This window comes from Ambystoma mexicanum, chromosome 12 (assembly GCF_040938575.1).
Source record: "Ambystoma mexicanum isolate Mex_15411 chromosome 12, UKY_AmexF1_1, whole genome shotgun sequence".
NCBI classification, from domain to species: Eukaryota; Metazoa; Chordata; class Amphibia; order Caudata; family Ambystomatidae; genus Ambystoma; species Ambystoma mexicanum.
In genome coordinates, this window is record NC_090936.1 from 34,010,987 (window position 1) to 34,028,453 (window position 17,467).

General features: G+C 48.1%; 1 protein-coding gene across 2 annotated transcripts in view; it reads left to right on the top strand.

The window, feature by feature from the left end:
* LOC138513217 (phytanoyl-CoA dioxygenase, peroxisomal-like) overlaps nt 1-17,467 on the top strand; it is a 157,797-nt gene that overhangs the window by 47,859 nt on the left and 92,471 nt on the right. For both annotated transcript variants that reach the window (XM_069627871.1, XM_069627872.1), the window contains one exon: nt 14,231-14,399. In XM_069627871.1, coding sequence (XP_069483972.1) covers nt 14,231-14,399 — 169 coding nt within the window. The remainder of the gene's footprint in view (nt 1-14,230; nt 14,400-17,467) is intronic.

A 17,467-nucleotide genomic window follows, 5' to 3' on the forward strand; every position in this document is an offset into this window, starting at 1 on the left:
AGTGGGAAATTCCACTCCACCACGAACGCGTCCCCCAGGCCTCCTCTCTTGGGGGGAGTTTCCTTGAGCAATACCTTTTGCATTTTTGGTTGATTCCGGTTGCAAACAGGTCTACTTGAGGGGTTCCCCAAAGGGCGAATATCTCTTGAATGACTTCCTGAGCCAGTTCCCATTCGTGGGATACCGTGCTCTGCCTGCTCAGAGCATCTGCCGTCATATTCTCTTCCCCGGCTAGATAAATTGCCGTTAAAGAGATTCCCTCCTGAATCGCCCAATACCAGAGCTGCATTGCCTCTCTGCACAGGGGTAGTGACCCCACGCCCCCTCTTTTGTTTAGGAAGTGCATGGCCACTGTGTTGTCCGTCATTATCAGGACATTCTTTCCCCTGACAGATGGCAGGAAGGCCTTCAGCGCTAGTCTGATTGCCCTCAGCTCTAAAAGGTTGATATGTAGTTTGGACTCCGATGGAGACCAACGACCGCTGATTGTCAAATCGTTGGCATGAGCTCCCCACCCCAGGAGTGAGGCTTCCGTCACTACTGTGATCTCTGGCCATGGTTGCCAAAAAGGTTCTCCTTTTAGGATTTTCTCTGTACAGGTCCACCATAGAAGGTCTTGTCTGACCTTGTTCGGAATCTGAAGAAGATCTGTCATTTGACCCGAGAACTGGGACCACTGAGTCTTTAGGGCACATTGAAGGGATCTCATCCTCAAGCGTGCCTCTGGCACCAGAAAGATGCAGGATGCCATGAGGCCCAGCAACCTTAAAAAGTCGTAAGCCTGGAGATTTTGGGCATTTTGGAATTTGGAAACCATCTGAAGAATGTCTTGAGCCCGACTTGGGAGGCGAGCTCTTTCCCAAGGACGTGTCTAATACAGCTCCTATGTACTGAAGCTGTTGGGAAGGTGTCATCTGTGACTTCTTGAAATTGATCGAGAAGCCCAGTTTGTGGAGGAAGTGGCAGGTGATTTTCAGATGATCCAGTGCAGAGCGCGCTCTGATCAACCAATCGTCCAGGTAGGGGTAGACATGAATCCCCCCTCTCCTGAGGTGCGCTGCCACCACTACCATTAACTTGGTGAAGACCCTCGGGGCGGAGGTCAACCCAAATGGCAGTACTCGAAACTGATTGTGTGAGTCGCCAACTACGACCCTCAGGTATTTTCCATGTTTGAGATGAATCGGCACATCAAAATAAGCATCCTGGAGGTCCAATGACACCAAGCAGTCCTGGAGTTGAAGGGCCTGAAGGATCTGAGAAAGGGTAACCATCTTGAACTTGTCATTCCTGAGGAACTTCTCAGTCCTCCGTCCTTTTTGGGGATAAAAAAATACGGGGAGTACCAACCCTTGTTCCTCTCCACTGCAGGTACTGGTTCTATAGCACCTTTCTTCAGCAGGGTTAGAACTTCCTGCTGTAGGAGCGGGTTTGAAAGTTTCAACGGGTGTCTCCCTGGTGGATTGCTATTATTTCTAGAGCCCAAACATCTGAAGTAATGGCTCGCCATTCTTGCAGATGCCGCGACAGCCTGCCTCCTACAGGTGTTTTGTGGTGCAAGTCCTCAAAGTGGTTTTGTGGCGGATGTTGCAGCTGCTGATGGCAAAGAGGCTGCAGCTGGAGCCGGCTTAGCACGTTTTGCTCGTCCACCACGAGTGGCCTTTCTTTAGCCCCTTTGAGTGGCCATTCCTCTCGTCTTCCCGTATGAGGTGTAATAACGATAGCATCGTTCCCTCCATGATTGCCCTTGCGCACGAAAAGGCTGAGGTTGCCTAATAGCAGCTCCTAAGGATTTTGCTGCTGTTTTTGAGGTCTGCAACCCTTCAGGGCTCTCGTCAGCCTTGTTGCCAAAAAGGTGAGACCCGTCAAAAGGCATGTTCAGGAGGCGGTTCTGTACGTCCAGTGCAAAACCTGACCGTAACCACGCAAACCTGCACATTACCATGCTAGTGCCCATGGACCTGCTTACACTATCCGCAGTGTCCAATCCAGATTGAAGGGATTCCTGCATGGCCTCCTTTCCATCTCGAACGATGGCTAGGAAACCCTCCCTTTCTTCCCCTTCTGGTATGTGCTCCGCCGCCATTGCGATGCACTCCCATAGAGTGTATGAAAATTTTGCCAAGGCACATGTGGAGTTGGCAGATTTTAATGCCATGCTCCCGGCTGAAAATACCTTCCGTGCTCAACCATCCACACGCTTATCGTCCCTGTCTGGAGGGATAGACGGGTACACAAGTTTGTTGGAAGCTGTGGCTGCCTGTATGACCAAACTCTCAGGAGTTGGATGTTTTGACAGATAGCCGGGGTCGTTACTGGCTGGGCGGTATTTTGATGCGAGGGATTTATTTACCGGAGGAATAGAATACGGAGTTTCCCAATTCTTGGCCACCCTGTTTTGTAAGGCTACATGAAAAGGTAGTACTGGGTCTTCAGTGGGACCAGGCGGTTCTGTACGTCCAGTGCAAAACCTGACCGTAACCACGCAAACCTGCACATTACCATGCTAGTGCCCATGGACCTGCTTACACTATCCGCAGTGTCCAATCCAGATTGAAGGGATTCCTGCATGGCCTCCTTTCCATCTCGAACGATGGCTAGGAAACCCTCCCTTTCTTCCCCTTCTGGTATGTGCTCCGCCGCCATTGCGATGCACTCCCATAGAGTGTACGAAAATTTTGCCAAGGCACATGTGGAGTTGGCAGATTTTAATGCCATGCTCCCGGCTGAAAATACCTTCCGTGCTCAACCATCCACAGGCTTATCGTCCCTGTCTGGAGGGATAGACGGGTACACAAGTTTGTTGGAAGCTGTGGCTGCCTGTATGACCAAACTCTCAGGAGTTGGATGTTTTGACAGATAGCCGGGGTCGCTACTGGCTGGGCGGTATTTTGATGCGAGGGATTTATTTACCGGAGGAATAGAATACGGAGTTTCCCAATTCTTGGCCACCCTGTTTTGTAAGGCTACATGAAAAGGTAGTACTGGGTCTTCAGTGGGACCATGTGTCATGATCTCTGCTTCCAAAAGATCAGGACTTGCCCGACTCCCTTGGAAGCAGACCCATAACCCCGGTTCCGAGTGCTAGCCAGTCCCAATTGGGACCTTTTGGACCCTGTCCTGGCGCCAGTGGCACCAGGCTCATAAAGATGCCCAGTCCCAGCGCTGGAAGCGCCGGGCTCATAATGCTTGGGTGGACTTACCTGCAGCAGACCATGCTGCTTACTTACCTGCCAGTTGAACCCCTGATCCTCTTCTGTTTGGGACTACTTTTCCTGTTGGGTGGGGCAGGAGCCACTCCCTAGGTTCAGAACACTGGAACTCTTCTGGAAAGCAGGAACTCTTTTCTTACCTAGGCGTGGCTGTGGAAGGAGACACCTAAGCACTACAGGAGGCTTTTTAAACCACACCCGATGGATGAATCTTGCTTTGCGTTATTCTGCATTCTCTGCAGCAGAACGCTCATCGTGTCTTCTGCTTCTGATCCTGGGCCTAAGGGAACAAAGGCTTACCATCCTGGAATCCAGTCTTCAGCAGCACCTGTAAAGACAAAGAAAGAACAGGTTAGCACTAAGGTCTTCAGTGGCAGCGCATCTCTTACCTGGTCCATCGGCTGTCACCAACGCCTCGCGCTGCATTCCGGTATCTGAAAGACAAAGGCTTACCTACTCTTCGCATGCTCCGGAGGTCTTCGCACTGCATTCCGGCATCTGAAAGACAAAAGCTTACCAGCTCTTCGCACGCTCCGGAGGCCTTCGGCGCTGCATCCCGCATCTGAAAGACAAAAGAAGGTGCGTTTAAAGACATTGGGCAACTTTATTACTCACGTGCCATTACTCCTTCCCACGCCGAATCCAGTGGGTATTCCAGCACCCTTCAGCTTCTCTAAAGCTCCGAACTTGTACCTGCAAGATAAAAGGGACAGTTAGTGCGCATCGTGAAGCAGGCTACAAACGCTTACTTACGTGCTTCCAGGCGCTTCTATTCCTCACGCGGGTTCGATCCTCAACTCTCATCAGCCCGCCATCCGCCATCGCCGGAACCCTGTAAAACAAGAGATATCATTACAAAAGACTTTTAAGACATTTGAAGTGCCCAGAACTTACCGTTCGTGCAGTTAACGACGGACAACAGTCCTCTGAGGTCAAGAGGCCTGCACCCTTATCCAGTGAAGAAACTGGTTACAGCACCCTGCCCCGAGGCAGATGGAGAGCTCGGCGTTCACTTACCTAAGGTGAGGGTGTTAACCTTTGGGGTTCTACAGGAGAAGAGAAAGGGAAGAGGAGAGAGGCACCCAATAACCCCAGTTCATTAATCCCATATTTTCTATCTGCAGACATATTACTCTTCGAGTCAGACATACAGTGCACAGAGGTCCAGCCCAAAGAGCCAACCGTGTGTTACACATCACCTTTGAAGATACGGCATTCACCCAGTCAAGACCGGCGCCTCTGCGGGAATCAGGTGAGCGTTACAGAACGCAAAGCCCATCGCAAAACTCCCACCCAGACGCTATGGAAACCTCGGATACCGACCAGCTAGCCCAGTTACTTGGGGAACTAAGAGCAGAAGTGCATGCAGCCCGTCAGGAAACGAATGCTCTAAGAAGGGAACTGATTATTTCCAAGGAGAGAACAGACGATCTCGCTAGACAATTGCTACAGTCACAAGCCGGACAAACTCCGTTAACCGCATCAGGGGCAAATCTTCCTTCAACATCCTCTACGAACCCAGTGCAGATCAACCTACCTGGGAATGTACCTCTGGCTCCGCCCGAACGATTTTCTGGTGACCCAAAGAGGTTTGCAGTATTTATTAATCAGTGCCGGTTGCACTTCTTATGCCGGCCAGCAGCCTTTCCAACTGATCAAGCTAAGGTAGCTTTCGTGCTTTCCTACCTTAGTGGCAATGCGGCAGACTGGTCGATCCCTCTAGTTAATCAAGATGATCCGGTTCTCCATGATTTTCAAGCTTTTCAGCTCAGTATGGAAAAACTGTTTGCAAGACATTCACAGGGGCAGGCCTTGGACAATGAGCTCCTTTCATTGCGACAGGGTAATCAAGACCTTTTGGCTTATATTGCGTCTTTCAACAGACTGATAGTGGAAACTCGATGGCCTGAGGACAAAAGGATTACGCTGTTTTATAGAGGTCTACGTGGAGAGCTCAAAGATGTGTTAGCCCAAGTAGTGAATCCCCCGCAAGACTGTTCGGACTATATTGACTTAGTCGTTCAAATTGACCACAGACTGCAGAACAGGAAGGCCGATCGTTCCAAGTTTGATGCTCGAGTATTTTCCAAACCACCAACTCCTACCAAAGGAGTAGACTCCGGGGAACCCATGCAAATAGGGGGCCTGAAAGGACCACTAACACAAAAGGAGCGGGAAAGGAGAAAACAGCTGCAATTATGCCTCTATTGCGGAAACTCGGGGCACTTTCTTCGAGACTGTCCGGTGAAACCAGCCAAGAAGGCAGTAGGAGCTGCAGTTACCAGGGTCACAAACTCTGAGCAGGGAAACGACCTCGCCCAACAAGAATAGAGGTCCTCTTGCCGAGCGTTAAAACCAGTTCCGTGACCTCGCATTTCGTGATACCTATGGTCCTCATTAGCCCTGAACATCCGGATCGATTACATGCGATTGAAGCTTACGTCGACAGCGGTGCCATCAGCAATTATATGGATCATGAAATGGTTTTGAGGATGAATCTGACTCTTTGTCCAATGGCTGTAAAGGACGTCATTACTACGGTGGATGGTACGGAGATAGCCTCCGGACCAGTAACGCATACCACCCAAGAAGTGACGCTAGTAAGTCAAGATGGACACCATGAGAAGATCGTGTTCGATGTGATCAAGGCCCCTCAGTTCCAGATTATTCTAGGAATTCCTTGGTTAGAGAAGCACAATCCTCAGATCGATTGGCGAGCAAGAACGGTTCAGTTTCCAGAATGTGTCTCTACTTGTCACCCTCGACCTGGTGTTGCACTGGCAGCAATTTCCTCGGAGGCTCCCCAGTTACCTCCTGAATACCTAGAATTCCAAGATGTTTTCCGGAAGGATCAGGCTAACTCTCTACCTCCTCATAGGTCTTATGACTGCCAGATAGACCTGATACCTGGATCTACTCCTCCTTGTAGTAGAATTTATGCCCTCACCGAGCCTGAGAATCTTCACCTCCGACAATACCTGGATCAATACCTAGCGAATGGGTTTATTCGTCCTTTCAAGTCCCCTGCTTCCTCAGCTTTGTTCTTCGTTCCAAAAAAAGAAGGGGACCTTAGAACTTGTATAGATTATCGCGCCCTGAACCAGATCACCGTTAAGAATAGATATCCGTTACCTTTGATCCCTGAACTCCTGGACCAAGTCAGAAAAGCATGCATATATACAAAGCTGGATCTTAGAGGAGCCTACCACTTGGTACGAGTAAAAGAGGGCGATGAATGGAAGACGGCCTTCCGCACCAAGTATGGGCTATTTGAATATCAGGTCATGCCCTTCGGACTTTGCAATGCCCCGGCCGCCTTTCAATATTTTATGAACGATGTCCTCAGAGAGCTCATAGATGTGTGTGTTGTTGCTTACATTGACGACATCCTCGTTTATTCTTCATCGGAAACTGAACATCGGAAACACGTGAAAATGGTCCTCGAGAGATTGCGTCAACACAAACTTTTCGCTAAGTTGGAAAAATGTGTTTTCAACGTGACTGAAGTTGAATTCTTGGGATTCATATTATCACCTAGCGGAGTGCGTATGGATTCAAAGAAGGTCGATGCAATTCTCAAATGGCCATCGCCATCCTCCGTAAAAGGTGTTCAAAGCATGTTAGGCTTCGCTAACTTTTACCGCAGGTTTATCCCCGAATTCTCTCGAATAGTCCAGCCCATCACCGCCTTATTAAAGAAAAACAAATGTTTTGAATGGTCTACCGAGGCGGAACAAGCTTTCCAGAATTTGAAGACTAGATTTATCTCTGCACCGATCTTAAAACGTCCTCGCCCAGAACTCCCCTACATCGTTGAAACTGATGCTTCGAGCCTTGCCATGGGGGCAGTTCTATCACAAAAGGACCCAGTAACCAATCAGTTGCATCCCGTGGCATTTTGGTCCCGCAAATTCTCGCCTCCTGAAATCAATTACACTATTACTGATAAGGAACTTCTAGCTATCAAGTCCGCCTTTAAGGCTTGGCGGCATTATCTTCTGGGGGCCCGACACACCGTTACTGTGATTACAGATCACCGAAACCTGCAATATTTGAAAAACGCAAAAGCTCAATCCTCTAGGCAACTCCGTTGGGCACTATCCTTTGCCGAGTTTGACTTCATAATTACCTATCGACCTGGTACAAAAAACGGTAAAGCTGATGCCCTTTCTCGGATGGGAGTGGAAGAACATTTGATCAATCCTAAACCTGTACCTATCATTCCCGAACAAAGAATTCTAGGTGTAATCGCCACACAATCCATAGAGGAAGTTAAGGATAAAGCCAGGCTACTGGTAACTCCAGCAGACATACAGAATTGGCATCTGCAGGGAAAGGACTTTACGGTGAAGGACAACCTATTACATTTCCAAGAACGGTTATACCTGCCCAGCACAGATTTACAGAAAAAGGTAATCTCTTGTTATCACGATTCTTTAATGGAAGGACATCCCGGTATGACCAAGACCTCGGAAAAGATCAAGCGCTACTTCTGGTGGCCGTCTTGGAAAAAAGATATCAGAGACTTTATAATGTCCTGTGGAGTATGCGCCCAAAACAAGAGTCAAAAGGAAAAACCAGCCGGCCTCTTACGCCCTATTGACATCCCGCCTCGCCCTTGGCATACGCTTTCTATGGACTTCATCACCGATCTACCTCCATGCTCCGGATACAATACGATCCTGGTAATCGTGGACCTATTCTCCAAGATGGCGCATTTCATTCCACTCAAAGGCTTATCAACAGCAGCAACTCTGGCCCGATAATGTCTCGAAAACATCGTCCGACTGCACAGTTTTCCTTCAGTTCTAATTTCGGATCGAGGTAGTCCATTTATTTCTCATTTTTGGCAAAGTTGCTGTCAGTCGGCTCAAATTGATGTGAGACTTTCGACCAGCCACCACCCTCAAACCGACGGACAAACCGAGAGGACCAATCAAACTCTGGAACAGTATTTACGCTGCATGCTACAACAAACTGAAAAAACTTGGAAAGATATCCTTTGGATAGCCGAATATGCCTACAATAACTCTGTCCACTCGGGAACTGGGAAGACCCCGTTTTTTCTTTTATACGGTAGTCACCGTCGAACCTCGGAGTTGGATCCACTCCAAGATCTTGGAACACCAGCAGTAGACCACTTGCATTCTACAATCACCCAAGCCTTTAAGGAAGCCGTTTCTCACCTTCAAAGGGCTAAAGAACAATACAAGTAAGGAGCAGACCAACATCGGAAGGAAGCCCCCCAATATCAAGTAGATCAAGTCTGGTTATCCACCAAATATCTACCTCTAAAAGGACCACGCACATTCAACCCAAGATATCTTGGTCCCTATTCCATCACTACCATAGTAAATCCAGTAGCGGTCAAGTTGGACTTGCCCCCTCACATGAAGATACATCCGGTCTTCCACGTCTCTCTATTAAAACCCGTGCAACCTCAAACCCGACTAACTACATCTCCAAAACCTATTCTAGTTGATGGAGAACTCGAGTTTGAAGTCAAAAGCATCCTGGATTCCAAGATCTCCAAATCTAAACTATTTTACCTGATTGACTGGAAAGGCTACGGTCCCCAAGAAAGATCCTGGGAACCTGCAGAATATGTCCACGCGCCTCGTCTAATCAAAAGATTTCATCGAACATTTCCTAACAAGCCCAAACCCCCGGAGAAGCCCGGTTTGGGAGGGGTCTTGAGGGGGGGTGCTGTCATGATCTCTGCTTCCAAAAGATCAGGACTTGCCCGACTCCCTTGGAAGCAGACCCATAACCCCGGCTCCGAGTGCCAGCCAGTCCCAATTGGGACCTTTTGGACCCTGTCCTGGCGCCAGTGGCACCAGGCTCATAAAGATGCCCAGTCCCAGCGCTGGAAGCGCCGGGCTCATAATGCTTGGGTGGAATTACCTGCAGCAGACCATGCTGCTTACTTACCTGCCAGTTGAACCCCTGATCCTCTTCTGTTTGGGACTACTTTTCCTGTTGGGTGGGGCAGGAGCCACTCCCTAGGTTCAGAACACTGGAACTCTTCTGGAAAGCAGGAACTCTTTTCTTACCTAGGCGTGGCTGTGGAAGGAGACACCTAAGCACTACAGGAGGCTATTTAAACCACACCCGATGGATGAATCTTGCTTTGCGTTATTCTGCATTCTCTGCAGCAGAACGCTCATCGTGTCTTCTGCTTTTGATCCTGGGCCTAAGGGAACAAAGGCTTACCATCCTGGAATCCAGTCTTCAGCAGCATCTGTAAAGACAAAGAAAGAACAGGTTAGCACTACGGTCTTCAGTGGCAGCGCATCTCTTACCTGGTCCATCGGCTGTCACCAACGCCTCGCGCTGCATTCCGGCATCTGAAAGACAAAGGCTTACCTACTCTTCGCATGCTCCGGAGGTCTTCGCACTGCATTCCGGCATCTGAAAGACAAAAGCTTACCAGCTCTTCGCACGCTCCGGAGGCCTTCGGCGCTGCATCCCGCATCTGAAAGACAAAAGAAGGTGCGTTTAAAGACATTGGGCAACTTTATTACTCACGTGCCATTACTCCTTACCACGCCGAATCCAGTGGGTATTCCAGCACCCTTCAGCTTCTCTAAAGCTCCGAACTTGTACCTGCAAGATAAAAGGGACAGTTAGTGCGCATCGTGAAGCAGGCTACAAACGCTTACTTACGTGCTTCCAGGCGCTTCTATTCCTCACGCGGGTTCGATCCTCAACTCTCATCAGCCCGCCATCCGCCATCGCCGGAACCCTGCAAAACAAGAGATATCATTACAAAAGACTTTTAAGACATTTGAAGTGCCCAGAACTTACCGTTCGTGCAGTTAACGACGGACAGCAGTCCTCTGAGGTCAAGAGGCCTGCACCCTTATCCAGTGAAGAAACTGGTTACGGCACCCTGCCCTGAGGCAGATGGAGAGCTCGGCGTTCACTTACCTAAGGTAAGGGTGTTAACGTTTGGGGTTCTACAGGAGAAGAGAAAGGGAAGAGGAGAGAGGCAGCCAATAACCCCAGTTCATTAATCCCATATTTTCTATCTGCAGACATATTACTCTTCGAGTCAGACATACAGTGCACAGAGGTCCAGCCCAAAGAGCCAACCATGTGTTACACATCACCTTTGAAGATACGGCATTCACCCAGTCAAGACCGGCGCCTCTGCGGGAATCAGGTGAGTGTTACACCATGGTCCAATATGTCTGTTAAATCATCCTGGACGAATTGGGCTGGTGGTCTAGCCCAGCCCAAGTAATCTACCACCTTGGTCATTAACCGACAGTAAGATGGACTGGCATGCTCTCCTGGATCTGGTCTACCGAAGTCATTCTCAGGAGAGGTGTCAATGCCCCTTGCATTGTGTAAAGACTCCACCAAATCCCTCATTCTGCTTTTGTCTCAGATCAAGCATTCTGGGACATTTGGGGTGCCATACTCCAATACATAAGGTATATTTTCCTCCTCTGATCTCTCCTGTTCCTCAAAAATTGAGGTCAAGGATTTGAAAAACTTCCTAGGGAGAGGCTTGAAAACCTTCTGTGGGAGAGGAGGAGGAAGAGGTGTAGTACCAGGCTCTGAAGGAATTACATGTTTTTTAACTTTTTCCTTTTTTTCTGGCTGCCCTGGCTTGGTTGGAGCCTTTGGCGCCGAGGGTGTCGACGTCGATAAAGGCGTCAACGGCGTCGATGACATAGTGGTCGTCGACAGGGACTGCTTCGAAGGAGTCGAGGCGGCCTTCAATGGTTTCCTCTTCGAGGTGTGATAGGTCTCGGACGGCGTCGGTGACCTCGAGCGGTCGACTCGACTCGACCGTTTATCGCTCTGCGTTCTGGAAGGTTCCCTATCCTTCCTTTTTCGATCACCCGGGCTCGGGGGCGTGCGAGTGTCAGAGCGATGACACTCCCAGCCGGCTTCCGAAGAAGGCGCGGACCGAGCCTTTGCCTTCTCAAACACCTTCATCATTTTGACCCTGAATGCTTCCCACTCTTCGATAGACAAATGTTTTGTGGGGCATTTCATTTTCGGAGACTCGTCTGACGACGAGGTGGAGGGAGACCTATGGCGTAGTTTCTTCGACTTTTTCGACGAAGAAGACGAGCAATGAGAATCGCTTCGGGATCTAGATTGAGGCCTTTCGTGTCGAGGAGATTTTTCCCCATGGGGTCTCGACTCGACGCTAGAGGCTTTTCGATCCTTCCGATCTACCTGTAGCTTTCCTCTCCTTTCTCGCAAGGCCTTCCCCGTCATCGCCTGACACTTTGAACAGGCCTCCATGTCGTGGCCTTTCCCGAGACCCCACAAACCCTCGCGGTGCGGGTCCGTGATCGACATTTTTGAGCCGCACGACTTGCATTTCTTAAAACCCGATCTCGGGGTCGTGGTCGGCGTCAATATAATATTACTTCTCGTTATATTAAATTTCTTGGCAGAACTCGCTTATACTTATAGTACCCGATGATGTCACCCTCGACGGAGGCCTTCGAGGGACCATCGACTCGACAACATCGACGCACGGCGCCCTCTGCCGTAAAAAATTCCGAAGAGCAGCAAAGCTGGATGGAATACATCTAAAATGAGGAATACGTTGGAGGACACAATCCACTCGAAAGTGTTTTTTGGTTCCCTGCTGCTTGGTACATTAATGTGTGTTGGCCACTTGTGTGCTGCCTGCATTGCATTGCATTGAGCTTTTCTAGCACATACAATTACACACATCATGCTGATGAGGAGTATGTCAGCAATATTAGTTTGTACTGACACAAGTGCCGACCCATGGCACTATATCCCCATTATGGTGCAGTCCTCTGCCTGATTCTGGGCTGTCCTGTGGCAGTGACTTTGGGGCCAAAGCCATCCCCCCCATCCCCCCCAAGTTAGTGGGTGTGAGGTCCAGGGACGGGTATAGAAGGAACCCCTAGTTACTCTCCCAGCTGGCCCAAAACCCCATCCGGGTAGATGCCAAAACCAGTCACAGAAACTTCTGGCATAACAGACCTCTTAAACGCCACTTAACCCCACCTCCCCCCTCCTCCCACCCCATTAAGAGTAACGTTCTTCATTCAATTGATAATAGTACCATGTTTCTGGATAGAGTTTCAGCTTCACACGACAAAGGAGTTTCTCCATAAAGTTCAGGGAACCTGCAGTAAGTTCTGCAGTTCTGCCGATACAACCATGTAAACCTGCTGCTCCCTGATCGCTGCAAGCAAAACGCAGGAAGTAAGATACAAACTTATTACTATCTGGAAAAAGAAAATCTCAGGCCACAGGCTATAATGTTTCCATTTGAACACACAACCTATATGCAGACAAGAACGAAAGAAAATTGGAACAGTGTTTCTAGGGCTTACTCAGCGTATTTTTAGAGTATGATTAACATGAAGGAAACACGGAAGACCTCAGCTCAACCCAGTACATTCCACGGTGGGTCAGAGAGGGGATCCATAATTGCAGAAAGGCCAGTTTCTGTTTGGTACAGCCCCCTGCACATAAAGCGGTCCAAGGTGCACTTAGAACCAGCACCCAACCCCACCCGCCCCCCCCCCCCCGCGCCCAATTACAAGTCACCGGGATGCAGACCCTTCCAAACAGTGTCTCCCCTGAGAGAAGGTGGAATATTTTGTAGAAGCCAACAGCCTCATTGGGTCAGTGTATGTGTTGTTGGACAGGGTTGTCAATACCAAAACAAAAGAGGTGATGACTGGAAGGTTTAGAATTAATCTTACCCTCTGGCATTGCTCTGGGCAACCCTCCAGGCCATCGTTCTTTGCCTGCCAAGCCATAACAAAAGGGGAAAGACCATATGCATATCAGGCTTGGTCGTACCCCCAAAGGGGCAGTCCAGGCCGAACTGTTGGGTCCAATCTCTTCGGTACGAGGCCATAAGCATCCCCAGACATGTTTTGGGGGGTGGGGGGTTGTTGCAGGCAGTCTGGCAGTGGTCAAAGGCAAAGGCGTGGCAGCAGAGTTGAGAGGTGGAGAAGGAACAGGAGGTGGCAGTAACATCAGAAGGAGGATTTTGTATGCCATGTCTTTTAGGAAGGTCCAAAAACATTTGTCAAGCATTCTAAACTTTCTGTAGTATAACTACAGAACGTTTCTCTTGTACATGGCAATCTACAATTTCAGATGTAGCACAGTGGGAGTCTGCAACCTTTGGATCTCCAGAGGCTTTCAATTACAACTTCTGCTAGCTGCACAAAGCATAGGTGATGGTGAGGGATCATGGGCGTCGCAGTCCAAAACATGCAGCGGAGTGAAATGGAGGCTTCCAACCCACCACTAAAACGATTGCAACTTTCATCCGCTCACTACATTAGTTACACTAGTCCTGATAACCCGGTGTCCTTGCAACATGAAAGTGTTTTTCCGCATGGTTGACCTCTGCAGGCCACCTGCCCTAACCTTTACCATTTGACATGGCCAATGCCTACCTTTTGACTTGTTATTTTAACAGTAGTAGTCTGATACATGAAGATGCATTGATTCTGGAAAGTGTTCCTTCTCATTTATCTTGTATTCTTTGGTGGGATGGTATAATAGTACTACCTAAATATCTACTTTGAAAAGGGGACTGATTTTAGAACAGAGCGATGAAGCTACTAGAGCATCTCATCATGGTAAACGCTCATGCAATACAGAGTAACTTTAATGTGTAAGAATACCATGGTTGTAAATGGACACTATTTTTAAATGCAAACCCCAATCAAGCTTTGCACTTGAATCTACACTTGCATGCAGAAACACACTTTTAAAATTGTGCTTCTGTCTTACTTGCACTCGTAATCTGCTGTACCAGTGCTGCCACTGATGATGCTCTAAGTGATGTCATTTGTGATCTCATCAGTGTGCTTGGGGGCTGTGCAATTGGGGCTCATTGTAAAGATGACAGAGCTACCAATGCCTGCAGAGTTTCAAGGGTTTTGTTGCATTAAATAAAAATATGCATTAAGAAAAGAACCCGCCAGAGTCCCTTAGAAGCTAACTTTAATTTCTAGAATGACATTCCATTACTCACTTTTCTCCAGGAGTGAATTTGAAAGGATCTGCAGAAGAGAAGTCTCAGTTCCTGGAATGATGATCATGAGAGATGTGGCCATCGCGAAATCGGAATTTCTTCCAGACCAGAAAGCGGTCACTAAAGTACAGGATTATCAGGAGGATGAGGAGCTGTTCAGATACTGCAGGTTACCCCAGGTAAAAAGCATTAGAACTTTAATTTTGCTGCTCCTCCGTTTTCTGTAACCACTTGCTATAATTATTAAATAGCTGTGGTAAACCAGGGTTGGACTGGGGCATAAACTTGTCTCGGGCATCAATGAAAAAGTGGCCCGAAGTTGCAAATGGCAATCCATTCCTTTTTGTGACAAGACTGTTTGAGTAGTACCGAAGGGGGAGGTTTTTGATAAAATGTGATGCAAATCGTGCCTTTTTAAAGAGTATTTCTTCAGTAACACTGGTCAAAACTGCTAGCTGCATAGTGAAGTTACTTTTCAAACTGGCCTGCATAGGCCAAAAAACTGGCCCACTTTGACCCAAAAAAGTGCCCACACAAGCATTATGTGTTTTGGGTTTGGGCATTACCTTATTGCGCTATGGGGCCAGTACAAGCCTTTGGCGAATACATTTTGCAGCTATGCAGAATGGAATGAACTTGTAGCATGTGTAGACTGGGTGATGGGACTTGGGTGACCTGGGGGTGAGGGGATGCCTGTCCATTACCAGCCTTAAGTCTTGTACCCCCTAACTAGACTAATTTCTGCCCAAGTGAGTCTAAGAACAGAGAGACCCCCACAGAGGAAGATGGTTCCTATTCAGGGACGTCATTTGGGGTTTGCCAGGGGTCGCAACATCGATCCTTCCTTGCTACCCCTAAAAAAAATAAACATTTTATTTTTTAAATGCAAGCTCCTGGGCTGTTGTCAGCGCCATGTGGCTCTTTGTTTCTGGAATGGATGGCTTTCTTGTTCGGGGGGGGGGGGGGCGAGGTCAACATGTGTAAAACTTTCAGCTGTGGCCCTAAATGAGATAGAATAGGAATAACAAATAATTTGTCTTTCTTTAATTCTATATATTAATTGCTAGACACATTAAAGGTTTATTTCAGGCACACTTCAGGGGGTGAGTGACTGATTTAGTCTCTTCTTAAACACCTCAACTCAGCCTTTCATTTTTCTGTGGCCGATAAATGAGGACCAACACAGGTTTGGTGATATTGTATGTATATTTGTTCTATATAAAGCGCTTAAGCGTAAGTGCTATACAATAACACATCATTATCATTATCATTTGGCCTTGGATGTCTGTCTGCCTTCACAGTAATTTGAGAATATTGGCCTATAAACACTGATATTAACGATACATATGGTGATCCATTCTTTTATGAAATGTATATCACATTATAGTGATATCGTAACCAGATTCTTTGTAGTGTATTTAGGAACAATGCTATGTCATGCCACTTCTTGTTTTGTCAAGGGGTGAAAGGTCATGTTCCATCGCTTTCCGTGATGGCACTTCGGGGCGGGGTCAAATGACATCACTTCCTGTGATGCCATAAGAGGTCAAGGGCCATGTGATGTCACTTCCGCTACCTCTGGGATTTTGGTGAAATGACATCCCTGTTCCTATTCCCCGAGCCCAAGCTAAGCCGTCTCATGCCAACTTACTGGGTAAACTAGAGGGATTGGGTGCAGTTCAGCAGAGGACAGTGTCAACACGCATAACTCTTCCAATGGCTTTGAAGGACCCCTTACTGGAAAGGGAAGCTAACCCTGATGTGATTCTGGTGGGTCTAAGCTCTCAGCTGAATTGAGTACCCCAGCAGGGCCGGTCTTACACCAGATTTCACCCCAGCTGGGAAGCATCGTTGGCGCCCTCCCGACCCCCGACCTGTGATCTCCTGCATAGGTCATGGGCTGAGCAGCGGGAGTGGGGACTATGAGTTAACATAATTGTCAATGCTGGCATCTGCTGAATTTCATGAACCTCAGAAAACCGCAATAAGAGGGTCAAACCCGAACAGGCCTGGTTATGTTAGTTTGCTTTTGCTCTTCATTTTTAGTAACAATGGCCAGTTTGCTGCTTTGACTCAGGTCAGAGAATCGACAATTTCAGATCTACAGTAATATCATTCGTATGACCTCAAACATTTAGCCACTCTTAAAAGGCGATGAACTTGTTTTGAACGGTGTTACTCGAACCTCCAAGAACAAGCACCAGCAACATACCCACCGATAGCTGTACAAGCCTGTCTATCTCATCATTAAAATACATGCATTTATGCAATATGTATTGCATCAAATATTTCATGGGAAGTTAAATAGATTTAGGAGGGGCACACGTAAACAATATCACTACTCCATGTGAGTGGTAAAGTCTTCTTTAAACATATGCAGAGAGTTGACATGCATGTAGAATTCAACATAGCTCCCAATGTAAATGTTGGAGAGATGGCGTTCTAAAATTATAACATTATAATGTGGACTTTACATTGAAACACACGGCAGTGCACTACTGCGGCAGAGAAGAACAAGTTACTTCTTACCTTGTAACGTTCTTTCGATGGGATGTTCCTCTGAGAAGAAAGAGGAGCGGATCTGGAACTTTTAGAGAACTGTGCCCCGTGGATGACTCTGAGGGATGTGTAGAAAGGGTAGGCAGTAACCCTGGGCAACTTTCTCCAATGCCCAAACATCTGACGTTATAGCCTGCCATTCCGTCAGATGGTGAGTTAACCTGCCCCGTACAGGTGTTTTGTGTGGAAAGACCTCAGAGTGGTTTGGGGGCGGCTGATGCAGATGCCGAGGGTAAAGAGGCACCTGCTGCTGCTGCGGCTTTAGTACTTTTGTCCCGTCCACCTCGGGTGGATCTCCTTTGGCCTCTTTGAGCCGGCTGTCCTCTGCCTTTCCCAAATGCGGAATAATAGCGAAAGGACTTTCCTCTCCCAGAGGTTCCTGAGGGGCGAAAAGGAGTTTGGCGGATTGCAGCTCCTAACGATTTTGCCGCTGCTTTAGATGAAGAGCCTTCAAAGGGCATATTCAAAAGCCAGACTTTTGCAACCACGCATGCCTGCGGATTGTCGTACTTGCCGCCATGGCCCTTCCGATACTGTCAGCGGAATCGATGCCAGTTTGAAGTGACTCGCACATGGCATCTTTGCCATCTTTAATAATGTTAAGGAAGGATTCCCTTTCCTCTCCTTCGGGTATGCAGTCAGCCGCTGATGAAGCACACTCCCACAGTGTGTGACTGAACCTGGCGAG